Raw genomic sequence first — 27,957 nt, 5'->3', positions numbered from 1 at the left:
TACAATCATCAGGTTAACTGTTAAAAATGTAGTCACCTGCTAAAGCTCAAGGATGACACGCAAATTCGTGAAGCGTTCCTTATTTTGCCCCCCCCTGGGGGATCGTTGTGTTTACTGTGTTCACTGTGTGGTGGAGAAATTATTTTGCCCCCCCTGGGGGATCGTTCTAGCTTTTTTTAGAACTAAAACTTGTGTTTACTGTGTGGTGGAGAAAGCACTGCGAAGCTCCTGTGGGGCGGCAGGGTAGCCTAGTGGTTAGAGCATTGGACTAGTAACCGGAAGGTTGCAAGTTCGAATCCATGAGCTGACAAGGTACAAATCTGTTAACCAACTGTTTCCTAGGCCGTCATTGAAAATAAGAATTTGTTCTTAACTGACTTGCCTAGTAAAATAAAGGTAAAAAAAAAAATCAATTATAAACAAATTACAAAAAAAAAAATGTTCGCTCCCCTCTAGTGGTCATGTTGGGTAAGTGCACCTCTAGAGGTCGTGTTGGGTAAGTGCACCTCTAGAGGTCGTGTTGGGGAAGTGCAACAGGACGGCTGAACTAAACGCAAATCAAGTCAGATACTGTGTCCGAATCGACAATGATAAAAGGCAGCATTTCAAGGCAAGATGTAAAAATGTCAATGTCTCAAGCTCAATGAAACTTTAATACGGAATGGAAACACTTTAGGAAATACATCTAAGCAAAGAGATGTATTCAATCCACTAATACTAAACATGTGCATTTAACATTAAAAAACGTCTCTATATTTAGTGTTTTGATCGTCGACCTGGTTTATTTGAGCTATGGTCAGCGCCATTTTAAATTGCCATAGTAACGACTGACAGGAATCTGCAAGTTGTCTGGTATTTTGTTTTCGCGTGGAGAGTGAATCGAAGAGAGAGGTTTTTATTTTTGTTTTATTTAACAACAAATCAATACAGGAAGTACATGTGGGAACATGAGTATATATGAATAATTTACAAAGGACAATTGGGCTAGGGGGTACAATATCACATTACACAAGGACCTTAAGGAACATACATACACTTATACTTCTAACAGCTTTTTTTGTTAGTTGAGTATTTAATTGCCTTAAAATACAGTTCAACAAAACGTAACAAAACGTTGTAATTCAAACATTAACTGTATAGCACCCGGCTGTGGGATTTGGCTCAACAACAAAAAATCCCCCGGTAAACGACCATCGGCTGCCCAAGGACCCACACATTTTGAAGAAGTGTCTCCAAGGCCTTAAGACGTGTCAGCTGGCGCGAGCAGGATCTGCAGCCAGCACTTCCGGAGGAAGGGCACTTCCGATGCGGAAACCGGGAGTTTCCGAATGGAAAGGAATCATAGGCCCTCCATTTTACATTTCTATAAGGTTATGGTGTATTAGGGGTTACTGACTGACTCCTCCGAGTGAACGGAGGAGTCAGTGGAGCCTGAGGTAATGTTAAACCGGTCATGAGTCATGACTGTTGTTGACTAGGTTAGCGTTAGACACTGGACAACTTTGTTGCAACTCTAGTTGAAGGTAACAAGATAACGTAAACTCGTACATCGCCTTGGTCCGTACAATAGCGCTTATTTTAGCGCCCCAAAAAACGTAATTACTTCCAGATCAACTGTAATGTCAATACCATTGTAAAGCACAATTTCTCCCCTTTCCAACAGAATCAATTACATGACCTAAACACTGCCGGTTAATGCATAATTCAAGCAGGCAATGAGCCTCGTCGGGTCTTTTTAAAAATGGCGGGTGGGGAAGCGAAACTAATGCGTGATAGTGAGAAGGAGAGATGATGTGTGGGAAAATTGCTTTTTGTCCAACTTATAAACTTTAAAATGTAAATAAATCACTATAAAGAGTTTATATAATGTGTCATTACATACCTATTTGAAGGTTTGTGTCGAATTTGAATCGGGTTTTTAGGACGGTGCTAAAGTGATCTTAGAAGTAAAGTAAACAGAACAGCTTTGAGAATAATGATAGAATGCAGATGACTGACATTATATATCAAATGACTAGGTAGAACAGACTACCCATTAACTGTAGAACATTTCTTGTTTTAAAAGGATGACAGACTACTGACATGAACCTGGTAGAACAGAGATTGTAATTAACAGAAATAGTTGCATTTATATCAACATTAACTACGGCATGACAGCTACTGACATTAACTAAGGTAGAACAGACTACCAACATTTTCTCCATTAACTATAGAGCCATTACCATGTTGATCAACGCTTGAATAGAAACCTAGTTCACACCCCCGATTTTGAAGTCAACACAGTCGCTACAGTCCCATTCGTTTTCTTTGTAGCCTCGTTTGAATGTTGCGGTTGCGCACATTTGTACGGAATGCCGTGAGTTTACGTTAATTGCGTCTGAAATGTTTTGTGTAACCCCCCCCCAGCAACTAGCGTTAGCAAGTAACTCGAATGCACCTAAAATTGCAACACAGTTTCTCTATGTAGCCCTGTTATTAGGTAGTTAGTTACTCTGTAGCTAGCTTCCACCTCAGATAGTCAAGTAATGTTACTGTAATACATTTAGTTGACATTTGTTCTTTGAATGTTTTGTTAGCCCCTCTTTATTCAGCTGGACTGAAGTTGACATAGATAATGTTTGCTGGGGGGAAAAATGTCTGTGTGTGTTGACAAAGCATACAAGAAAGGTAGCTTGTTAACACCAACTTCTATATCTGGGTTGAGTCGTCTTAACAAAACATTTGTTTGTTTTCAGGGTGACATCTACATCCCTGAAAAAGTTTTTCATCCTGGAGGAGACTGCAGGAGGAGGCACAAGCAAATCCATGTTATTCATAAGGCTATAGTTTATTTCAAGACACAATCTGTCATCCCGGAGGCCATTTTGGACCATACACAGTGATTCTTGAATATACCTATAGCCTAATAGATGCCTTAACTGTTTTCTACCAACAGGAAAGAAGGGTTAGTACATCCAAACTGACCCCTGGGTGCCAGAGTGTTCCTGTGTTGTGGTGAAGAGGTCCACTGGGACCATCACTAAAGAGCTCGGGGCCCAGCTAGATTACGATGAATACCATCAGTATACTACCGAGTCCTGCCCCTATACACCACAGATGGAGCTGACGGAGAGTGAGATCAGTGAAGACCAGAACTCTCTGTGAGAACCGGAGTGCTCAGAATCACAATCGTCACAGTTCGAGCCAAGATATACTATCGAAGAGTGTGTGTGCAAGATCCAAAATACATAGTCTTTGATAGCAATCTGAAGGAGTTGTTCAATGTCTGCCATGAGCCAATATGTTGAGCAGGTGCCATCAGTTCAACCCTGAAAATAAATGGCTTTGCCATCACTATAGGGCCGGGAAGTGCTGGGGGGTTGTTGATCCAAGTGAGCTGGCAGAATGGGCAGGCCGTCCTTGCTGGGTGGCCTGGCGTGGGACCGGAGGTGTCGGTGTAGGGAAAGGTGCCTGTATCCCCTCCCGCTGGTAGTGAAGGGGCTTGGCTGCAGGGAGGGGCTGGGCGTTGACGCTGGGGGGCAGGAGCGAGCCCCAATCCCTTCTGCAGCACCATCCTCTCCCTCTGACGCCAGGAGTACCTGAAACAGGGAGAGAAATCAAACACAAGCTGTCACTCAGATTGTCATTAGTCACATGGCTTTTATGTAACAAGTCTTCCATAAGTTAACATCTTACCACTGACTGATGGTCCTTTAATTCAGCTCAAAGAGCTGAAGGTTTGTCTGAGCCATCAACCTCGGGCTGTTCAGCACTGCCTCCCTGATGGCCACGTAGTCTGCCAGAATGACCTGCTCTTCTTGACCCCGGCAGACTGTGTGGTGCTGGGATGGATCTGACAGAGATGACTGCAAATGGCCTCCACCAAACAGAAGATGGCTGGCCAATTAGCAGGACCCGAGTTCAGTCCGAGAAGACAACTGAAACGGAGGAGATAAATAATTGGAGAACATAGAAAAATAATGATATCCATCGCCTGAATTTCATATGCATTTAATATAGCGACAATATAATAGTCAGGTGGAGGACATGAATATTAACAACATACTGTTGGAAAGAGTCCTTCCCCTTCAGTGCCTTGAACCGCCCCCAAACTATCCTCTCCTGGTGTTGGGCAGGGTAGATCAAGCACTGCTTGTTGTAGTCTGGCAGCACCAGCCACAGCTCCAACAGACCGTCTACCCTGCGGTCCGACAACAACTGACGGTTCCTCACCCCCACCAAGGCCCTGGCAGGCCTGCGGACATGCTGGTAGCCCTGCATTGCATCTCCCTCTGAAGATAAAGAGACAGGGAAGAATCGATGAGGAAAATGTCACACATTTAGAGGTAACACATACGATTTCTCTACAAAGGAAATAGACAATGTTATTTTATGTTGTGTAACTGATAATCACACCGATGGATTCTATTAAAATGTAAAATGTTTCAAGTTAAACTAGTTTGTTTGTATCCTGTTTAGTGAATGATTGCTGTGAGGATTAATGGAGTTTAGGCCAAGAAACTGTGTGTATACTAATTTAGAAAGTTTGACCCAATCAGATAAGAGGAAATTGTCTCGGATCAGAGAGCAGGGTCAGGCCCAGAAGATGGACAGCTAAACAAAGAGGACCATGGACATTCAACAGGGGAAAGGAGGGAAACTCATTGGGGTCATAAAATGTATAGCTGGGGAGGTGACTCCTACAAGGGAAGAGTATAGACTACATTGATCACAGTCCCAAAACCTGCCCTCTAGAAAGCTCTATCCATCGTGAGTAATAGATATTGGGAAACAGGCTCCCTGAGGATGTCCCGAACTTCAACAAATGGTGTGCAGTCAGGTCAGGTCAGTCAGTCCATATTTACTGGCCCTGGCTAACACCATGCTGGGACCTCATCAGTGCCAGCCACTCCTCCACCGATTGGCTGCCAGAGGTAGCTGCACAGAATCTCACAGTTCCATACATACGGTGTCCAAATTCACAAGTTTTAGGCTCGCCACATTTAGAGCAGTTGTGTCCTTCGTACGGCTTGTGAGCCCTGACTTTATTCCCAGACTCCAGCCTCTTTCTCCATTCAGTGGTCCTGGATACCTTGGGTCCACTAGCAGGAGGGGGCAGAGGAGTGCAGGTCGAGGGCAAGTCTTGGGGGACTGGAGAAATAGAGAAGGAGGAGGTAGGCAGACTAGGTGGCAGTAGAGGTGGCAGTGGCTGACTAGTGGCTGCTCTACCACACTGTGTAGCCTGCCCCGTTCTGTCCTCTGGAAGCTGATAGGTGCTCCTGACTGTGTGGATAAGGCCCGACTCCTCCCTCTCTGCAGTCATGCTGTCCTGGGTCTGGTGCAGAGTCACTCTCTCCAATGGTTTGGTTTGTTGCACCTGAGTCACTCTCCAATGGTTTGGTTTGTTGCACCTGTGTGAAAAACGTGAAATATATTAATTGTTATCATTAACACTGTGTCAACCAGTGAACTACACATAAAATATATAAAACTTACCACTGTGTCAAGGTCAACTTGTTGACCTGGAACAGTTGCAGCCTTGTGTGGGTAATCAGGTTTGGGCTGCCCAGCACCATGGTCCTGATTCTCTTGTAATCCCCAGGATAGCAGCCCACCTGTTGACCCGGTTCCCAAGCACAGTCTTGCCTGCAGGGTATTTGTGGCACAGCTCAACGAAAATGGCCTCTACTGTCCTGCTGGTGTTGGGCCACTGAGCAGGTCCGGAGCCTTGGCCAAGCAGGGAGCTGAAGGCAGATGAAGTTAACAAAAAGGAAACATCACGTTAATGAAAAATACACTCATGTCTTTATGTGTTGTAGTGAGTTGAGAACAATGTGCAGTACGAACCTCTCGGGGTAGGAGACTGCTGCCTTGTCTCTCGGTTTTAATTACTTAAAAACCATACAATCTGGATTTTTGTTTTAGATTCCGTCACTCACAGTTGAAGTGTACCTATTATAACAATTACAGACCTCTACATGCTTTGTAAGTAGGAAAACCTGCAAAATCGGCAGTGTATCAAATAATTGTTCTCCCAACTGTATGAAATACAAATGATAGAGAGAAATAGTCCTATAATAACTACAACCTAAAAACTTCTTACCTGGGAATATTGAAGACTCCTGTTAAAAGGAACCACCAGCTTTTATGTGTTCTCATGTTCTGAGCAAGGAACTTAAACGTTAGCATTCTTACATGGCACATATTGCACTTTTACTTTCTTCTCCACACTTTGTTTTTGCATTATTTAAACCAAATTGAACATGCTTCATTATTTATGAGGCTAAATTGATTTTAAGTTCAAATAAAAGTGTTCATTCAGTATTGTTGTAATTGTCATTATTACAAATACATTTTTTTTTTTTTTTTTTAAATCGGCATCGTTTTTTTGGGGTCCTCCAATAATCGGTATCGGCGTTGAAAAATCATAAATCATAGTCATGGCTCTATGTAGTACTGTGGAATAGAGTTCCATGTAGTCGTGGCTCTATGTAGTACTGTGGAATAGAGTTCCATGTAGTCGTGGCTCTATGTAGTACTGTGGAATAGAGTTCCATGTAGTCGTGGCTCTATGTAGTACTGTGGAATAGAGTTCCATGTAGTCATGGCTCTGTGTAGTACTGTGGAATAGAGTTCCATGTAGTCATGGCTCTATGTAGTACTGTGGAATAGAGTTCCATGTAGTCGTGGCTCTATGTAGTACTGTGGAATAGAGTTCCATGTAGTCGTGGCTCTATGTAGTACTGTGGAATAGAGTTCCATGTAGTCGTGGCTCTGTGTAGTACTGTGGAATAGAGTTCCATGTAGTCGTGGCTCTGTGTAGTACTGTGGAATAGAGTTCCATGTAGTCGTGGCTCTATGTAGTACTGTGGAATAGAGTTCCATGTAGTCGTAGCTCTATGTAGTACTGTGGAATAGAGTTCCATGTAGTCGTAGCTCTATGTAGTACTGTGCACCTTCCATCATCTGTTCTGGACTTGGGGACTGTGAAGAAACCTCTGGTGACGATCTTGTGGGGTCTGAGTTGTGTGCTAGTATTTTAGTGCTTAAACCTAAACTTTAGGGCTTAACTGTACACATGCCAAATAGCATACACAGCCAATCACCAAATAATGCTTTTGGGAAAGGACAGAAAAAGTTCATATCAAGCCCCGGAAGGGGAAAGGGTGCTGTCTTCCTCATAAAATAATAATAAAAGCTAACAGTATTTCAACCACATCAAATATGTAGCGAAGATAAACTGAAATCTTATCAGAAACACGTTGGGTCGTTTTCACAGCTTTCTTTTTCCTTTACAACTGGTAAAACTGATCTCATTTGGACATTTTGCATAGAAAATCTTTCCCGTTTGTTTTTTTTTATTGTTGCGTTATTGTCATTTCTCCGCAGTCCCTAAATGTCTTTGCTCCACGAAAGATGACAGAGAACTTTAGATTGAAGCATTCATTCTATGGATCTAGTACATTATTTGTTGAGCAATAATTTATTTTAGTCTTCTAGTGCAACATATAATTACAAAAGAGGCGTGTCTATTGTGTCTAATTATAGACAATAAATTATAAAGCAGAAACATATCTAAATCAGGCAACAACAAAACAAATCCTGCACCCCTGTCAAAAAATATTTCTATTGACTTTGACTGTAGCCCATAGCGCATGTTCTATATTAGGTTAGGGTTGGGTGCAGGCCTCAGATTACTTTATCACGTATAAATCGGTGGTTTCGGATGGGTTATTAGCAATTGTGGGCGGATGCTGGTGAAGTAACAGCTGAATCGCGCACCATTAGTGTTTATGCACTCACCACCCGCTGATATGAACAGAAGCAGACGACAATGCAGAATTGAAACTGAGCGTACTTTTTTTTGTGAAGGCCACGCGCTTCCTGAAATATTGAGCATTTCCAACCAATTGTGTCGAAAATAGGTGCATTTACTCAACGCTTTGATCAACAGTGTACACTAGTGCCACCTGCAGGTCAAAATCATTTAGAAAAGCCAAATTATTGAACAAAGACGTCGCGCGCGTACGTAGTGAAGCCAAAGACGGGACAGTATGAAGATAGGCAGAAACTGTTCTCTAACAGAAATCCCCGCCCATGCTTGTAAGCGATGTCATGGCGACCGTCATGCGTAGAAACAAGGCAAACGGGCTCTAACGGGCTCTCGTGCCGAACTGCGCATGTGCACACTGTAAAACGCATAAAGTACTTTCTGACAAAAATGAAAACGTGTCAGTTTGTCACTTTCATGAGTAATAACATGTTCAACTACTTAAGACAATGGCTCGAATCTAGGTTGTGCCTTTAGATTTCGAGATAATTAACAACTAATTAAAAACTCTAATTGATTTATCTAACCTGGCCTGCTTGTTCTGCTTCGCAAGCGTTTCCGGAAGTCTAGCAATGTTGCGCCTCTGGGTTTATAGACTCTGTGGTGTAGCCTTTTTGTCTTCTAACAAACCACGACAAGAAATGTAAGCGTCCGCACAGTGCTTCGAAATAAACTTAGCGATTTCAACGCATGCTCCGGTATCATCACTACTGAATGTCCAGCTATCTCTCTGTCGATTGAAAATGTATAAACTAGATGCGTTTCGTGTGTTTTTAAATGAGCGTTTAACGGCGGCTGTTCTGGAGATTTTCGGGCAGTTGAGAAAACGGTAGTGGAGTACCAGGAGGAGAATGATCGGCTACGAATAATGCTGCGGAGGACACCAGAGATACAACTATGTAGAATAGGTTAGTATGTAGATCTACTGTTTTATACACTTTTTAGGTAGCCAGCAGATCTGACCCCGCTTGCTTTCAGCTGCACTAGGGTTAGACCGCATTCCTGTGAACTGTTCATCCATTTTGGATGTTATATTGATTTTATGCATCTCTGGGTGATGTTCTATCGATTCCCTGGGTTATTTAATGTTTTCATGTGTATCTGAGTTATCAAGCAGGCAGAAATCCATCCGTTACTATGTAGCACCGTGCTAATGTCGCGCTCACTACACTGGAAGTTAATATTAAATACACGTCTCTCATACATGTCGTATGTCAATACTGGCCGGTGTCATAACTCAGGACAATGTCTTCTCTTGAATGAGCCATTGATCATATTTTTTTTTTTAGATAGAACTGTGTAAATTAAACAGCTCATTTGAACTATTTCTCTGCCTTTTTAGTCCAGGGTGCATTGCATGGTGCCGTTGCCAGAGATATTATAGAAAGGAGATAGGAATCCCATGAATTAAGTAAAATATTAACGCTCCACCCAGCAGAACATGTGGTCATCCCTACTGCCTCTGGCCTGGTGGACTCACTAAACACCAATGCATCTTTTGTAAATAATGTCTGAGTGTTGGAGTGTGCCCCTGGCTATTCATACCTACATTTTAAAAACAAGAAAATGGTGCTGTCTGATTTGCTTAATATGAGGAATTTGAAATAATTTATACATTTATAAGTATATTTTAGCAAATACATTTACTTTTGATACTTAAGTATATTTAAAACCAAATACTTTTACATTTAATCAAGTAGTATTTTACTGGGTGACTTTCACTTTTACCTGAGTAACTTTCTATTAAGGTATCTATACTTTTACTCTAGTATGACAATCAAGTACTTTTTCCACCACTGCCCTATAGACTCCCATTCACTCCTTGAAGGAGAGATCTCCTTGTCCCAGAATCACCCAGAATGCACAGCGCGGTCGATTGACGTAGCATGGGCAATGTTTCCCATCTCGTCAAAAAGTATCTCTGCCGTTGAGAATTTTAGACTTCACTCAGTGAGGCACATCAATCTGCAGGTTGAACACGGCGAGGTTGTTGACTCCTAAATTGATGGTGCAGTTTGTTTGATGGTGCAGTTTGATTTTACAGCTAACTAGCTACTTCACATGCTGATATTGTCTTTGGTATTATTGTGTGTAGCTACGTTTGCTAGCTAGCCAGCCCATAGAGTATTGCATTGTGGATTTTGTAGTCGACTTGAGCTGCAACAGATTTCCACCACAATTTTCCATGTTGCTATCAACCTATTATAACGTCAAAATTAAACATTTGTTCACAAAAAAATATTGTTATCACCTATTAGTGTTATTTAACACTAAATTAATTACATTATTTCTCATCCATGGATTGTACGTTTCTATCCATATCTCGCGCCAGCTCCGTGGTGTCTTAATCTACACATGAGTGCTGTCGGACCCTAGTGCAGCTGTAAGCAAGCGGTCGGATCTGCTGGCTAACTGTTTAGGCTAACAGTGATTACCATGATGGTGGCAGGTAGCCTAGGGGTTAGTCTGACTAATCACGCTGTAATACACTATTCATTTCCATATACAGGCTGAAACTATTGACTGCAAAATCCTGTAAAGGTTCCTTACAAGCCAGAGTGTTGAATAAATGACATTTGAACTTACTTTACCGGTTGTCTATGGTGTTGATCTTTCAGATGGTTGAAATTTGAGACAAAATATCAATAGGAAAGTATTGTTCACCTGATTTTTATTATTATTATTATTTTATAAGAACGCTGTTACTGATGTTGAGAATTTCATATCAATCCCCGGAGGCAAAAGGGTGCTGTCTTCCTCATAAAATAATAATAAAAGCTAACAGTATTTCAACCACATCAAATATGTAGCGAAGATAAACTGAAATCTTATCAGAAACACGTTGGGTCGTTTTAACAGCTTTCTTTTTCCTTTACAACTGGTACAACTGATGTCATTAGGAGCAAAATATCAATAGGAAAGTATTGTTCACCTGATTTTTATTATTATTATTATTATTATTATTATTTTATAAGAACGCTGGTGCTGATGTTGAAATTTGACCTGGCACAAGCACAAAACCATGGACAACCGGTAAAGTACATTCAAATGTTATTTTATTCCACATGTCATTAGTTTCAGGCTGTATATAGGTCAAATCAAACTTTATTTGTCACATGCCCCCAATACAAGTGTAGACCTTACCATGAAAGGCTTACTTACATACTAGGCCTTAACCAACAGTGCAGTTCAAGAAGAGTTAAGAAAATATTTACCAAAAAACGAATGTAAAAAATAATTAAAAAGTAACACAAAATATCAATAACGAGGCTATATACAGGAGTACCGGTACCGAGTCAATATGCGGGGGTACAATAACACATATGGAATAATGTAGTGTACAATAATGTCATCTGTTCTTGCAAAGCGTGGTACATTTTCAACCAACTTTTACTTGCCAAATGGAAGGAATACCTAGGATAGGATAAGTAATCCTTCTCACCCCCCCCTTTAAGATTTAGATGCACTATTGTAAAGTGACTGTTCCACTGGATGTCATAAGGTGAATGCACCAATTTGTAAGTCGCTCTGGATAAGAGCGTCTGCTAAATGACTTAAATGTTAAATGTCGTATTAATGAGGGGATTCGATTACGCTGTTCCGGTTGTGTGACCAGGCGATCGAAGCCGGTGAGGGAGTTACGCTCTGCTCAAATAGAACAGTAATGTACTTCGCTCGGTCATATTGTCAACAACGCAGCATCCATTTTCCATAAAACAGTTCAAAACGTGTTCACGTCAGCACAGCAATGTTTTTAAGATAGTAATCCGTTAGCTTTCATAGTTTTCTAATTCTCAGAGTGTCTCAAGCAATTTCTCCAACCATCAAATAGGAGTCGCCGCGTGGTTTGGGAATTTTTAGGAGATGCATCAACCCGTGTATAGAGCCAGACAGATAGTACGGCGGCCCATTGTGAAATACCGAAGGTCCCTGGCATTAAATCATCACTCTGAATTACGCTTAACTCCGCCTGCTCCTACGTCACTTTTGTTTTGAGTTGACTTCGCTCTCGCCCGGGAGGTAGCCTAATTCCAAAACAAATGCAATCACTTTTCTTCCGTGCGAACACAGCCCATCCGGACAGCTGAGATAGTTTATTTTTTTTAAATTGAACCTTTATTTAACCAGGTAGGCAGTTGAACAAGTTCTCATTTACAACTGCAGTCTGGCCAAGATAAAGCAAAGCAGTGCGACACAAACAACAACACAGAGTTACACATGGAATAAACAAACGTTCAGTCAATAACACAATAGAAAAAGTCTATATACAGTGTGTGCAAATGGCTTGAGGAAGTTAGGCAATAAATAGGCCATAGTAGCGAAGTAATTACAATTCAGCAAATTAACACGAGTGATAGATGTGCAGATTATGATGTGCAAGTAGAAATACTGGTGTGCAAAAAAGTAAATAAAAACAAATATGGGGATGAGGTAGGTAGATTGGATGGGCTATTTACAGATGGGCTGTGTACAGCTGATCAGTAAGCTGCTCAGATAGCTGATGTTTAAAGTTAGTGAGGGAGATATAAGTCTCCAACTTCAGCGATTTTTGTAATTCGTTCCAGTCATTGGCAACAGAGAACTGGAAGGAAAGGCAGCTAAAGGGGGTGCTGGCTTTGGGGATGACCAGTGAGATATACCTGCTGGAGCGTGTGCTAGGGGTGGGTGTTGTTATGGTGACCAGTGAGCTGAGATAAGGCAGAGCTTTACCTAGCGAAGTTATATCTGGAACTAGACGTTTATAAGACATTAATCCCAGTTACCCAAAACTAAAATCTTGCATAATTTGGTCGTCTGTCCACGAGAGATTGAGGGAATTCAATTTGGGGCTCCCGAGTGGCGCAGCAGTCTAATGCACTGCATCTCAGTGCTAGAGGCATCACTATAGACCCTAGTTTGATTCCAGGATGTATCACAACCGAAGTAATTGGGAGTTCCACAGGGCGGCACACAATGGGCCCAACGTCGTTAGGGTTTGGCCGGGGTAGGCTGTCATTGTAAATAAGAATTTGTTCTTAACTGACTTGCCCTGTTAAATAAAAGGTTAAATAAATACTTGTTTTTTCCCTTGTATTTTTTTGTGCAGGACCACAACATACCACTTGTTGGCAGTAAAACAACAGTTCAACACTTATAGACTAAACAACAGTAACAAACAATTGACAATGGCAAAAAGTGCAAAAATAGTGTGTCAAACTTGAGTCTGAGGGGTTAAATAGAGCAAATATGTAATATTTTAAACTGAATTTCTCTGAGCCTATTGCAGGGGAAATAGTTTTTTTATAGAGTTCATAGCATTTGTGTTTTAGGTCACTGAGTGGTTTAGGTCACACTGAATGGTTTAGGTCACACTGAATGGTTTAGGTCACACTGAATGGTTTAGGTCACACTGAATGGTTTAGGTCACACTGAGTGGTTTAGGTCACACTGAATGGTTTAGGTCACACTGAATGGTTTAGGTCACACTGAGTGGTTTAGGTCACACTGAATGGTTTAGGTCACACTGAATGGTTTAGGTCACACTGAATGGTTTAGGTCACACTGAGTGGTTTAGGTCACACTGAGTGGTTTAGGTCACACTGAATGGTTTAGGTCACACTGAATGGTTTAGGTCACACTGAGTGGTTTAGGTCACACTGAGTGGTTTAGGTCACACTGAGTGGTTTAGGTCACACTGAGTGGTTTAGGTCACACTGAGTGGTTTAGGTCACACTGAGTGAACATGTGACCTAAACTATATAGATCATAGAGATCTATCAATTATGTTAATAATTTAAGAGTTCTATTTAATTATGTGGTATATATAGAGCATTCGGAAAGTATTCAGACCCCCTGACTTTTTCCACATTTTGTTACATTACAGCCTTATTCTAAAATGGATTAAATGAAAAAACATCATCAATCTAAACACAATACTCCATAATGACATCACAATACTCCATAATGACATCACAATACCCCATAATGGCAAAGCAAAAACAGGTTTTTATAAATGTTGCACATTTATAAAAAATAAAAACAGAAATACTTTATTTACATTAAGTATTCAGACCCTTTGCTGTGATACTTGAAATTGAGCTTAGGTACATCCTGTTTCCATTGATCGCACTTGAGATGTTTCTACAACTTGATTGAAGTCTACCTCTGGTAAATTCAGGGCGGTAACCAAGAACCCAATGGTCACTCTGACAGAGTTCCAGAGTTCCTCTGTGGAGATGGGAGAACCTTCCAGAAGGACAACCATCTGTGCAGAACTTCACAAATCAGGCCAATTTTTGGTAGAGTGGCCAGATGGAAGCCACACCTCAGTAAAAGGTACATAACATCCAGCTTGGAGTTTGCCAAAAGGCACCTAAAGGACTCTCAGACCATGAGAAACAAGATTCTCTGGTCTGATGAAACCAAGATTGAAATCATTGGCCTGAATGCCAAGCGTTACGTCTGGATGAAACCTGACACCATCCCTACGGTGAAACATGCTGGTGGCAGCATCATGCTGTGGGGATGTTTTTCAGCTGCATGGACTGGAAGACTAGTCAGGATCAAGGGAAAGATGAACGGAGCAAAGTACACAGAGATCCTTGTTGAAAACCTGCTCCAGAGCGCTTAGGACCTCAGACCGGAGTGAAGGTTCACCTTTCAACAGGACAACGACCCTTAGCACACTGCCAAAACAATGCAGGACTGACTTGAATGTTCTTGAGTGGCCCAGCCAGAGCCCCGACTTGAACCCGATCTAACATCTCTGGAGAGACCTGAAAATAGCTGTGCAGTGACGCTCTCCATCCAACCTGACAGAGCTTGAGAGGATCTGCAGAGAAGAATGGGAGAAACTCCCCAAATACAGGTGTGCCAAGCTTAATCAATTTTAGAATAATGCTGAAACGTAACAAAATGTGGAAAAAGTCTAGGGATCTTAATACTTTCCGAATGCGCTGTAGGTGACCTCTGTATCCAGGCTTTATAGCTAGGTGACCTCTGCTACTCCTCTTATTCCCTCCAGACTCCCTGCAGCTCTCTGTCTCTGAAGAGGAGGTTCCCCCTGAGCAGCAGCACTGTGAGCAGGAGTGGAGCCCCAGTCTGGGGCAGAAGGACCCAGAGACCAAACTGATTAAAGAGGAACAGGAGGAAGTCAGGACCAGTCAGGAGGAAGAGCAGCTTCAAGGGCTCTTTGATACTAAAGACTCCATATTCACTACTTCCTGTGTGAAAAGTGAATGTGATCTGGAGAACCCATGTCAAGAAGCCATACTAGCTGAACACCCAACTCTCAGTCCACTGAAAACATCTAAACTACAGTTGTTGAATGTGTTGTTAAATGAATGTTTAACGGCATCTGCTGCTGTGGAGATTTTTGGTGCGATTGAGGAAACAGTAGCAGAGTACCAGGAGGAGAATGATCGGCTACGGAGACTGCTGCGGAGGACACCAGAGATACAACTATGTAGAATAGGTTCGTATGTAGATCTACTGATAATTAGCTATAGTTCTACTACATTAATAAACTGTTTAGGCTTTCAGCGGTCACCATTTCAACCATTTTTAATTTGTATTTTTATTACTTTTACCGTGAATGGATAAAAATACCCCAATTTACAAATGCTTTCCCTGGACAGCAGTGTGACAAATATTTTCCATTTAACGAGTGTTGAGTAAAATTCTATCTGAACTTGCTCTAAAAGATGTTCCGATCTATTCAACGTCCCTTTTGATAAAGCTCGGGATGACGATTTGGTTACGTGTTAAACGTTTTATCTAGAAACAGTTGTGATTACCTGTTTTGTAAACCTTGAACCCTCAACTTAATTATCATCCAAAAATATCTTTACAAATGCAAATGATACACTTACTGTTAGCTGTTTTAAAACAGATTTACAGAGGTTTTTGTGTAATACGGCTTTGAGACAATGTTTTTTTAGGTAACCTCTGTATCCAGGCTGTATCGCAGGGTAACCTCTGTATCCAGGCTGTATCGCAGGGTAACCTCTGTATCCAGGCTGTATAGCTGGGTAACCTCTGTATCCAGGCTGTATAGCAGGGTAACCTCTGTATCCAGGCTGTATAGCAGGGTAACCTCTGTATCCAGGCTGTATAGCAGGGTAACCTCTGTATCCAGGCTGTATAGCAGGGTAACCTCTGTATCCAGGCTGTATAGCTGGGTAACCTCTGTATCCAGGCTGTATAGCTGGGTAACCTCTGTATCCAGGCTGTATAGCAGGGTAACCTCTGTATCCAGGCTGTATAGGTAACCTCTGCTCCTCCTCTCCTTCCCTCCAGAATCCCTGCAGCTCTCTGTCTCTGAAGAGGAGGTTCCCCCTGAGCAGCAGCACTGTGAGCAGGAGTGGAGCCCCAGTCTGGGACAGGAGGACCCAGAGCCCACACAGATTAAAGAGGAACAGGAGGAAGTCAGGACCAGTCAGGAGGAAGAGCAGCTTCAAGGGGTGGAGCCTGATATCATAGAGTTCAAACTCTCTCCTTCCTGTGTGAAAAGTGAATGTGATCAGGAGGACCCACTTCAGTCCTTGACTCTTCCCCAAACTAAGACTGAGGAAAACAGAGAGTGACTCTAAACCCAAACTTTTTGTTACTGTGACCCACTTAAAAGGTCTCGACATTCCCTGTGACTCTCCAGATAATCAAAACAATGCCTTCAGCCACAGTTCAGCTGTAAGCAGCGACCCAGTAGGACTTGACAGTTGCCCACCATTCGATCCCAGTCCACCATTCGATCCCAGTCCACCATTAGATCCCAGTCCACCATTGAGGAAACACCATTCCAAACACAGCACCCGTTCTAAAACAACCCACAGCTGCCATGACTGTGGGAAAAGCTTCAGTATCAAGAAGGACCTAACCAGGCATAAACTGACTCACACCGGAGAGAAACCATTTAGCTGTGGTGATTGTGGGAAAAGCTTCAGTCAGAAGGGAGACCTAGGGAGGCACATACTGACTCATACAGGAGAGAAACCTTTTAGTTGTGGTGACTGTGGTAAAAAATTCAATTGCCACTGGCTCCTAACCAGACATAAACTGACTCACACAGGAGAGAAACCATTTAGCTGTGGTGACTGTGGGAAAAGCTTCAATCAGAAGGGTCACCTGAACTTGCACATATTGACTCACACAGGAATAAAACCATTTAGCTGTGGTGACTGTGGGAAAAGCTTCAATCAGAAGGGTCACCTAAACTTTCATATACGGACTCACACAGGAGTGAATCCATTTAGCTGTGAGGACTGCGATAAAAGCTTCAGAAACAAGGGCACCCTAGCCGAACATATACAGATTCACAAAGGAGAGAAACAACATGGCTGCTCAATCTGTGGCAAAAGTTTCACTCATAAAACAAATCTTCTGAGGCATGTGGATAAAGTCCACAATGGAAGAAAACAGGAATAAAAACTGAAAGACTAAAGAAAATGAGGACAAAGATGTTCTGTCAGAAGATGGGAATAACAGGCAGGATGTGGGCAACACACTTAGGAAAGTAAAGCAAATATGGATCATTCTTACTTTGGGGTCCAAATGAATAGGTGTGTGATCAAATGGTACATAGTCACAGGTCTGCTGATCGAAGTCTGTTGATGTTTTCACGTAATTACAAAATAGGAATTCCTGGGCATTTGTTTAGTCATTTCTCTCATAATGTCTGATATTATTGATACATAAAATACAATTCCAGAAAAGGTTGCCTAAATAAACCTCCAAGAGAAATCTCAACAGATTTCACCTAATGCTGCTCATTCATGATATTGATTTAATCTTGTATAGAGTAATGATATACATTTGACTCCCGGTGGAGAATGGATTCTCCCAGATCAGCCTAAACTGTTTGTCGACATGTAAACTCAGCAAAAAAAAGAAACGTCCTCTGCGTTTATTTTAAGCAAACTTAACAAACTCTTCCACCAAGGCACCTGCAAGTTCCCGGACATTTCTGAGGGGGGGAATGGCCTGAGCCCTCACCCTCCGATCCAACAGGTCCCAGATGTGCTCAATGGGATTGAGATCCGTCTCTTCGCTGGCCATGGCAGAATACGGACATTCCTGTCTTGCAGGAAATCACACATAGAACGAGCAGTATGGCTGGTGGTATTGTCCTGCTGGAGGGTCATGTCAGGATGAGCCTGCAGGAAGGGTACCACATGAGGGAGGAGGATGTCTTCCCTGTAATGCACAGCGTTGAGATAGCCTGCAATGACAACAAGCTCAGTCTGATGATGCTGTGACACACCGGACGGACGGACCCTCCACCTCCAAATCGATCCCGCTCCAGAGTACAGGCCTCGGTGTAAGGCTCATTCCTTCGACGATAAACGCAAATCCGACCATCACCTCTGGTGAGACAAAACCGCGACTCGTCAGTGAAGAGCACCTTTTGCCAGTTCTGTCTGGTCCAGCGACGGTGGGTTTGTGCCCATAGGCGACGTTGTTGCCGGTGAGGTCTGGTGAGGACCTGCCTTACAACAGGCCTACAAGCCCTCAATCCAGCCTCTCTCAGCCTATTGCGGACAGTCTGAGCACTGATGGAGGGATTCCTCATGCCTCCTTGCAGCATGCCTAAGGCACGTTCACACAGATGATCACAGACCCTGGTCATCTTTCTTTTGGTGTTTTTCAGAGTCTGTAGAAAGGCCTCTTTAGTGTCCTAAGTTTTCATAACTGACCTAAATTGCCTACCGCCTGTAAACTGTTAGTGTCTTAACGACCGTTCCACAGGTGCATGTTCATTAATTGTTTATGGTTCATTGAACAAGCATGGGAAACAGTGGTTTAAACCCTTTACAATGAAGATCTGTGAAGTTATTTGGATTTTTACGAATTATCTTTGAAAGACAGGGTCCTGAAAAAGGGATGTTTTTTTTTGTTGTAGCTGAGTTTAGTTATTGTTTCCCTTTACTACTGATCTGTAGGTTGCCTTAATAAACCTTCATCCAGCTGGCAGCGCTGTTTCTGGGTTCGCCACCTACTGGAATTACGACTTTTCAATTGTTTTTGACTAGATCACATAAGAAGAATGCTTCCACTAGTTACCACAGTCAGAAAAAGAAAAAATGGCTATATTGTAAAAATGTATCAGTATAACATTAGTCTGTACCCTCGCGCGAACCAGGGACCCTCTGCACACATCAACAACTGACACCCACAAAGCATCGTTACCCATCGCTCCACAAAAGCCGTGGCCCTTGCAGAGCAAGGGGAACCACTACTTCAAGGTCTCTGAGCAAGTGACGTCACCGATTGAAACGCTATTAGCGCGCACCACCGCTAACTAGCTAGCCATTTCACATCCATTACATATGAAAACAAAAAAAAATCAGCAATTTTAGGTTAGGGTTAAGCATAACGTTAGCAGTGTGCAGCAAGGTTAGGTTTAAAATCACATTTAAAAAATATCAATTGTAGAAATGGGCGGGGTCTTCCGACTTTATGGCTGTGGTAACTAGTGACGACCACCTCGACTTGATTTTGCCTTCATTGTGTGGAGTAAAGATTGACATGTTAACAACCAGGCTACGCAACTCCCATTCCACAGAAAATGTGTAAACTACAGTTGTTGCATGTGTTTTTATTACATTTTTATAGTAACCCCAGACAAGCACACCTGACTAGTCATCAAGCCCCTGATGAGTTGAATGACGAAGTTGGGTAGCGCTGCCCCAGCGCAATAGAGAACCACAGTATGAGTCATATTATCCATAAAACCTAGCGGTCAAACAAGGAAATTGTTCCAATTGTTTTTCCAGCATACATTTTTCTCACAGTGGATTTTAGAAACACTTAAAATAAGTGCTGTGTTTCATGTCGATTTCCCCTGGCACTGACGTTTTGATAAACGTGTGAATCTCTCTAGGACAAGTTGACTTTTGGACAATATATTCGGCTCTATTTACACCCCAAAATGAAACCCTAATTAGCTGCTAATGTGCCTATCAAAAAGAACTACAAATGCCATGATGAGCTGCATGAGACTGCAGAATCGAGGCAAAGGTAAGAATCTCTGGATTAACTATCTAATGTTATCTAAAATATAGTAATGAATAAATTGACTATATTTCTTTAAATGGACAATTATGTGAATTGACCTGTGCAAGTTTTAAATTGACACCATACCTGTTAGTATAGGTGTCCACTAGAGATGACGTGCAAGAGCTTGCAGGGATTTTTCAGTCTTGCATGATGTATACTTTAATGCTAATTAGCATTTTCGCATCTGAGAGCAAATAGAGCTGAATATATTGCTAAAAGTTCACTTGGCCGAGGGAGATTTAAAGCGTCACACCAGGGTAAGCCTACGCGAAACACATCTCTTATTTGAAGTGTTTCTAATAAATAAATAAATGGTAAATAAAAACAGTTGGAACCGTTTTACAGTATTATGACACCACCACTGTAAGGGCTCTATTACCGAGTTCTCGTAATCCGAGTCGGAGTGCACCGGTTTATATACAGGTAACGAGTGGAGGACAGAGGAGCCTCTTACAGGTCTGTGAGAGACAGAAATCTTGTTTGTTTGTAGGTGACCAAATATTTATTTTCCACCATAATTTGCAAATAAGTTCATTAAAAATCCTACAATGATATTTTATGGATTTTTTAAATTCTCATTTTGTCTGTCATAGTTGAAGTGTACCTATGATGAAAATTACAGGTCTCATCTTTTTAAGTGGGAAAACTTGCACAATTGGGGGCTGACTAAATACTTTTTTGCCCCACTGTAACACACTGTGGCTGAGGAAAGGCACGACTTCCAATATAAGTGAACCCCAAATCAATGTAGTTCTCATCATATGTGCGCCTCTTCGATGGTCCAACGTCTGTGTCTGTTGTTCGGTGCTTTCCCGGGTAAGGGGGCAGTAGCTCTTCGGCTGCATCAGATTCACAACTGCCTGTGTCCATGCTAGCTGGGTTAACAACAAATGTAGAATTACTGACGCTAGCATTGGATGTGCTCGTGGAAGCAGAACAGCTTGCGCCGCCGACAGCTGGTAGTATCAGTACTACACCTGCAAGTCTATGGACTTACTTTTTTTTACCATTTATCAACTTTTGAGCAAACGGAATGAGCAGCTACATAGTGGAATTCCCACGAGAGAGTAACGGTTAATAATATATAATATATGCCGTTTAGCAGACGCCTTTATCCAATGCGACTTACAGTCATGTGTGCATACATTCTAAGTATGGGTGGTCCCGGGGATGGAACCCACTACCCTGGCGTTACAAGCGCCATGCTCTACCAACTGAGCTACAGAAGGATTGTGATTTGATGTTAATTATTTGACTAGGCTACCTGTATTTGACAGTGTGTTGTTATTTTGCTGAACACTAGACGGTTTAAATTTAATTTTGGCAATACCTGGTTTTGGAGACATGTTTTCTGTAATTTATCTGTGTTAGACTTTTTTTCTTGAGGCTTGTCGAATTTAGGTAGCCGAAGTCTACGCCCCTTCGTCAATGATTGGTCAACAGTGGGGATTCTTCAATGAAGTGTTTGTTGTCATTCAACGAGAAAATACTTGTTTTCGTGCACATTCTTTCACTTGAGAAATACTGAACCAAACATCTTAGTAAGACGTAAAAAATGCACGACTAAGGCCCCTTGGCAAAAATGTCAATTTATTACAGATTTCTTGATTTATCTTGATTTCTTGATTAATTCTGGCTATTTTGAGGAAGTCTATACTGAGTGTACAAAACATTTAAGGACACCTGGTCTTTCCATGGCAGCCTGGTTAATCCAGGTGAAAGCTGTCTCCTTATTGATTGTTAAATACACTTCATATTCCCTGATTGAAGTGTATTTAACAAGTTACATCAATAAGGGACTTTAGCTTTCGTCTGGATTAACATGGTCAGTCTGTCATGGATAAAGCAGGTGTCCTTAAATGTTTTGTATGAAGGATTTTTAAGCCTTGACAATTGAGACATGGATCGTGTATGAATGCCATTCAGAGGGTGAATGGGCAAGACAAAAAGATTTAAGTGCCTTTGAATGGGGTATGGTAGTAGGTGCAAGGCGCATCGGTTTGTGTCAAGCACTGCAATGCTGCCGGGCTTTTCACACTAAACAGTTTCCTGTGTATATCAAGAATGGTCCACCACCCAAAGGACATCCAGACAACTTGACACAACTGTGGGAAGCATTGGAGTCAACATAGGCCAGCATCCCTGTGGAACACTTTTGACACCTTATAGAGTCCGTGCCCAGAAAAATTGAGGCTGTTCTGAAGGCAAACGGGGGGGGAGGTGCAACTCAATATTATTTATTTATTTATTTATTATTATTAGGAAGGTGTCCTTAATGTTTGCTATTTGATGCTATGGCATCTCCAGAGGGACAAACTGTAAAGTTTTTTTCAACCAAAGGGTGTATGCAAAACACAAGTTTGCTTCACCTGATCCTGCTTAGGAGCAAACCAAACCTAGTATGTGGACGCCTTAAGCCTAACGCAGTTCCACCTCCAACACCACCAAAACAACCCCTATGTGGATGTCGGGTTAAAGCAGATCTGATTGAATAGAGCGCTAGGTGTTTTGAGTTGGATAGGGTGTTGTAACAGGTTATCAAATGTTGCACATGTTTGGAATTGTACTTTTCATATAGTGTCTGACTTCTAAATAGCAGAATATTTTGAATTAGCTTTCAAATTTGTTCTTTAACTGTTTAAATGGTGGAAATTGCTTCTCGATGTCTAGCTCTTCAATTGTGGCCTGCCTCTTCTCCCTCCATTCAACAAACACCTTATCAGACCAAGGTGGAACAAAATAATGATTAAAACATATTGGGAGTGTATATATAGTGGTATCCGTCACCTTATAAACATGTTTAATCTGGTTTAGAATTCTTAAAGAATTTCTCAAAACAAAGTTATTGTCTGTCAGTTTGTTTGTGCTCTGCTTTGGAGAAAAGCATGGCTGGAAGAGGGGAATTTATTGTGAACCTGCCTTCTATATTTAGACTGACTCCCCCTTGTGGCTAAAACATTAGGGGAACTGTCGTAGAAAATTGTTTATCAAATATAACACTTACAAGAACTTGTGAATTCAATAAAGGCTTTTAAATACAGAATATCAGAAGCCGAGCTGGTTCGCGGAACAACTCCCTTCCCTGAGCTCTGGCTCTGTATTTATAAACACATAACATATGAGTCCATCCAACATGTAAATGTGGTAACCTCCCTTAGTCCATCCGCCACCATTATCTTTCAATCTGTCCATCCTACTTGTTCACGCCCAATAATGCCCATATCTGCCTTGGTTAAGTTTATAATGGTGGCAGGACCTCCTCCTATCCCAAAAATAATATACGTCCATCTTATCCTATGGGCCCGTTCTGTTTAGCTCGGTGTGTTTCTATGGTATGTTTGTCCTTATTAGGACTCGTGGACTATGTGTCCCTTCTAACATTCCTTCAGCATCTTCATATCCTATTAATAATACATTACTTCTTATCCTATGGGCCCGTTCTGTTTAGTTTGCTATGTTCTTTGGTATGTCTGTCCTTATTAGGACTCGTAGACTGTGTGTCTGGTAGACTCTCTCTCTCTTCTCCTGTAGTCTGAATCTTCGGTTTGTCCCTATATGTATATTTTTTCACCCACAAAACCCATCAATTATGTCTTTTAAAATGAGAGAAATAATAATATAAGATCATAACTGATCACCTTAACAACAACTGCTCCCCGGACACCGATGACATGGATATCGATGAAGGCGCCAGTAACCCCCCCCCCAGCACCTCTCTGATTCAGGAGGGGTGGGTTAAATGCGGAAGACCATTTCGGTTGAATGCATTCAGTTGTGTAACTGACTAGGTATTCCCCCTTTTCTTAACTGTTTCCCCAAATGTAGTTATCTCTTTCCATTGTCACCTTCGACCCCAGATTATTGATACATTTCAAATATGCTTTCAAGAAAACCATTTGTCCAACAGTATTTATCATCACCGCTCCTACCGGTCATAGACTACGGCGACAATATCTACGTTAATGCAGCTGCCAAATACACTGAAACCATTAGATGCAGTTTATTACAGAGCACTACACTTTATTACGGGCGACAAGTTCACATCACTGCATTCTGTATCAGAGAGTAGGTTGGCCCTCCTTGAAGTCTTGCTGATCGATGCAATGCTCTTTCTTGATTCATAAAGCTATTTAACAAAATCTCCCGCTGTACCGAACATCACTAATCACTTTTAAGACGTACAAGTTACCAAAGATGGTTAACTCGGGATATTCCTTCGTTCTCTACAGAGTTAGGTAAACTTCCTTGTGGAATAATCTCCAAAAGTCTCAAATTTGATGATTTGGTGCCTTTAGGGCATTTCAGACTGCTGATTGAGGACCTTATTTAATGTAGAATGTGTTTGTTTTCTATGACTGTGTTTCATATCGGTTCTTTGCTTTTCATAGTGTATTGAATGTGTGTATTTGTGTAATTACAGGGCTCATCTGTAAAAGAGACCTTGGTCTCAGCATGCCTCCCTGTTAAAATAAAGGTTAAACAAACATTCTGACCTCATTCAAACTAATGCTACACAGTCGACTCCTGATGAAAAATGGATTATTCCAGATGATCCTATATTTATGATATTAATCCACTGTTTGTCTACATGTAATGATCATTTCCCTTTTACCAGGCTGCCATGCACAGTAGTAAACCTCCATCCAGCTTTCGGCGCTGTTGTTTCTTTCCGGGTTTGCCACCAACTAGTTTGAACCGATGTATCACAGATAGAACAATGTGACAGATATTTCACCGGATATATAAATGTGAGGCATCTGCTTGCCGTTCCCACTCGTTACCAAATATGGTAGTGAGAGGAAGCACAGTTCCCGGCAGTGGGAGAAGATGGATGGAGATGGATTCTGGCCGAAATTCTTCAAATGTTGTCACTATTGGATCGCAATAAAGTTTTCTGTTTCCAAAGCTAAGCTTTGAAGACTTTATCCTGTGAAAAAGTCTTTCAACATCACTTTGTCTAAAAGGAGCGCAAAGACGAATTTAGTTATTGCACAAGGATAGGCGTTCCCTGACGGTAGAACGGTCCAATAGGATCTCGTTAGCTCGTGCATGGCTCTGCCCACCGCCTTGCGTGTTCTGCCCACTATGACTAATTTATTCCCATTGGAAACGAAAGGTTGTGGTCTATCTTGGTTTAGTTACGCAAGTCTTTGGAGCTATTTTCCTAAATTCCTTGACTAGAACACGGAAGTAGGGTTGGATACGACTGTGTCACAGACAGAAGGGGATTTAGTTATACATGTCTTTGACTTTGTTTTGAATTCCCTGCGTGGAGTAACGAAAGATCAACTGACTAAACTGAAGACGGAAAATGTCTAAACTACAATTGCTGCGTGTGTTTTTGAATGATCGTTTAACGGCGGCTGCTGTAGAGATTTTCGGGGCAGTTGAGAAAACGGTAGTGGAGTACCAGGAGGAGAATGATCGGCTACGGAGACTGCTGCGGATCACACCAGAGATACAACTATGTAGAATAGGTTCGTATTTAGATACATACTGGTAGCGAGCAATAGTTAGTTCTACCTTATTGATAAGCTATTTGTGCGAAAAGTGATCACCATATAGTACCTTTTAAGAAGCTGTTTTTAAACCACGCATGGATAAAAACATTGTCATAAAAAAACAGGAAGTGATTTGAATGTATTCTTTAAAAAATGGAACAGCTTTTAGAAATTAATCTTATTCTCCAGGCTGTATCACATCCGGCTGTGATTGGGAGTCCCATACGGCGCACAATTGGCCAAGCGTCGTCCAGGTTAGGTTTTGGCCAGGGTATGCCGTCATTGTATATAATAATTTGTTCTTAACTGACTTGACTAGTTACATTTAACAAAATCAAATAATAATCTTATTATTTTCAAATCATTGAGAAGTAGTTGAAAGATTTGTTTAATTTTATTTTTTAATTTAACCAGGTAGGCCAGTTGAGAACAAGTTCTCATTTACAACTGCAACCTGGCCAAGATAAAACAAAGCAGTGCGACCAAAAAACAACAACACAGAGTTACACATGGGATAAATAAAAGTACAGTCAATAACAATAGAAAAATCTATGTACAGTGTGTGCAAATGGAGTAAGGAGGTAAGGCAATACATAGGCCATTGTAGCAAAGTAATGACAATTTAGCAAATGAACACTGGAGTGATTGATGTGCAAGTGGAGATACTGGTGTGCAAAAGAGAGAAAAAAAGAGTAAATAAACAATATGGGGATGAGGTAGGTAGATTGGATGGGCTATTTACAGATGGGCTATTTACAGATGGGCTGTGTGCAGCGATCGGTTAGCTGCTCAGATAGCTGATGCTCACAGTTAGTGAGGGAGATATAAGTCTCCAACTTCAGCGACATTTGCAATTCGTTCAAGTCATTTGCAGCAGAGAAGTGGAAGGAAAGGCAGCTAAAGGAGGTGTTGGGTTTGGGGATGACCAGTGAGATATACCTGCTGGAGCGCGTGCTACGGGTGGGTGCTGCTATGGTAACCAGTGAGCTGAGATAAGGCGGAGCTATACCTAGCAAAGACTTATAGATGACCTGGAGCCAGTGGGTCTGGCGACGAATATGTAGTGAGGACCAGCTGACGAGAGCATACAAAATGGATGGCACTGTGATAGACTGCATCCAGTTTGTTGAGTAGAGTGTTGGAGGCTATTTTGTAAATGACATCGCCGAAGTCGAGGATTGGTAGGATAGTCAGTTTTACGAGGGTATGTTTGGCAGCGTGAGTGAAGGAGGCTTTGTTGCGAAATAAGAAGCTGATTCTAGATTTCCTTTTGGATTGGAGATGCTTAATTTGAGTCTGGAAGGAGTTTTTACAGTCTAGCCAGACACCTAGTTTTTAGCCAGATTCTAGTTTTACAATTATTGAATTGGAGATACAGTTTATCCAGTCTTGAATTTACTGTCTTTAATCCAGATTGACCACAACCCTGATGTCTAAAGTCTAGGTAACCTCTGACCCTCCTCTCCTTCCCTCCAGACTCCCTGCAGCTCTCTGTCTCTGAAGAGGAGGTTCCCCCTGAGCAGCAGCACTGTGAGCAGGAGTGGAGCCCCAGTCTGGGGCAGAAGGACCCAGGGCCCACACAGATTAAAGCGGAAGAGGAGGAAGTCAGGACCAGTCAGGAGGAAGAGCAGTTTCAAGGTCTGGAGCCTGATATCATGGAGTTCATATTCACTCCTTCAGGTGTGAAAAGTGAATGTGATCTGGAGGACCCCCTTCAGTTCTTGACTCTTCCCCAAACCCAGACTGTGGAGAACAGAGAGAGTGATTCTAAACCAGTGGATCTCAAACCTTTTGCCACTGTGACCCACATTAAGGGTCTTGACATTCACTGTGACCCTACAGATACACAAAATATTGCCTTCAGCCACAGCTCTGCCGTAAGCAGAGACCCAGTAGGACTTGACAGCAGCCCACCATTGTATCCTAAACCACCATTGGATCCAAACCCACCAATGGGGGAACACTATTCCAAACTCAGCACCACGTCTAGAAAAACTCACCACTGCCGTGACTGTGGTGCAACGTTTCCTCTGAAAGCTGAACTGCAGAGGCACGTGACTCTCACCAAGAATATAATCAGCGAATGCCGCTTCTGCAATAAACAATACAATTCCACCTGTAAATTGAAGGCCCATATCCAACTCTGTCACATTGAGATATCCTGCACATGTCCAGTTTGTGGCAAGACCTTCAAACACAAAGGAGATCTGTCCAATCACATGAGGATTCACACAGGAGAGAAACCATTTGTCTGTGGTGACTGTGGGAAAAGCTTCAATCAGAAGGGGCACCTGAACTTGCACATACTGAGTCACACAGGAGAGAAACCATTCAACTGTGGTGACTGTGGGAAAAGCTTCTATCAGAAGGGAGACCTAGGGAATCATATGCTGACTCACACACAACAGAAACCATTTAGCTGTGGTGTCTGTGGGAAAAGCTTCTATCAGAAGGGACACCTTACAGATCATATAAGGACTCACACAGGAGAGAAACCATTTAGCTGTGGTGACTGTGGGAAAAGCTTCAATTTGAAGGGAAACCTAAGAAAGCATAAACTGACTCACACAGGAGAGAAACCATTTAGCTGTGGAGACTGTGGCAAAAGCTTCA

At 42.0% G+C, this 27,957-nt stretch overlaps 1 protein-coding gene and 1 long non-coding RNA gene across 3 annotated transcripts in view; one reads left to right on the top strand and one right to left on the bottom strand.

The window, feature by feature from the left end:
* Positions 1 to 2,331: 2,331 nt before the first annotated feature.
* On the bottom strand, positions 2,332 to 4,309 carry LOC124007939. Its single transcript, XR_006834036.1, has 3 exons — positions 4,046 to 4,309; positions 3,676 to 3,917; positions 2,332 to 3,578 (listed from the first exon to the last, which is right to left on the bottom strand). It is a non-coding gene; the product is annotated as an uncharacterized LOC124007939 (long non-coding RNA).
* A 4,105-nt stretch (positions 4,310 to 8,414) lies between these two features.
* LOC124007921 (gastrula zinc finger protein XlCGF57.1-like) overlaps positions 8,415 to 27,957 on the top strand; it is a 20,127-nt gene continuing 584 nt past the window's right edge. Inside the window, exons 1-3 of one of the 2 annotated variants that reach the window (XM_046318800.1) lie at positions 8,415 to 8,718; positions 14,814 to 15,263; positions 26,821 to 27,957. The exon at positions 26,821 to 27,957 is cut by the window's right edge and continues 584 nt beyond it. In XM_046318800.1, the coding sequence (XP_046174756.1) occupies positions 8,679 to 8,718; positions 14,814 to 15,263; positions 26,821 to 27,957 (1,627 nt within the window). In that variant the 5' untranslated portion in view covers positions 8,415 to 8,678. Of the gene's footprint in view, positions 8,719 to 14,813; positions 15,264 to 25,008; positions 25,321 to 26,820 lie in introns of those variants that run through there. The other variant, XM_046318801.1, reaches the window with a different exon arrangement.

The sequence above is a fragment of the Oncorhynchus gorbuscha genome, linkage group LG21 (assembly GCF_021184085.1).
Source record: "Oncorhynchus gorbuscha isolate QuinsamMale2020 ecotype Even-year linkage group LG21, OgorEven_v1.0, whole genome shotgun sequence".
Taxonomy (NCBI): domain Eukaryota; kingdom Metazoa; phylum Chordata; class Actinopteri; order Salmoniformes; family Salmonidae; genus Oncorhynchus; species Oncorhynchus gorbuscha.
The sequence above is the reverse complement of the archived record's forward strand: the minus strand, read 5'-3'. Positions and strand labels throughout refer to the sequence as shown.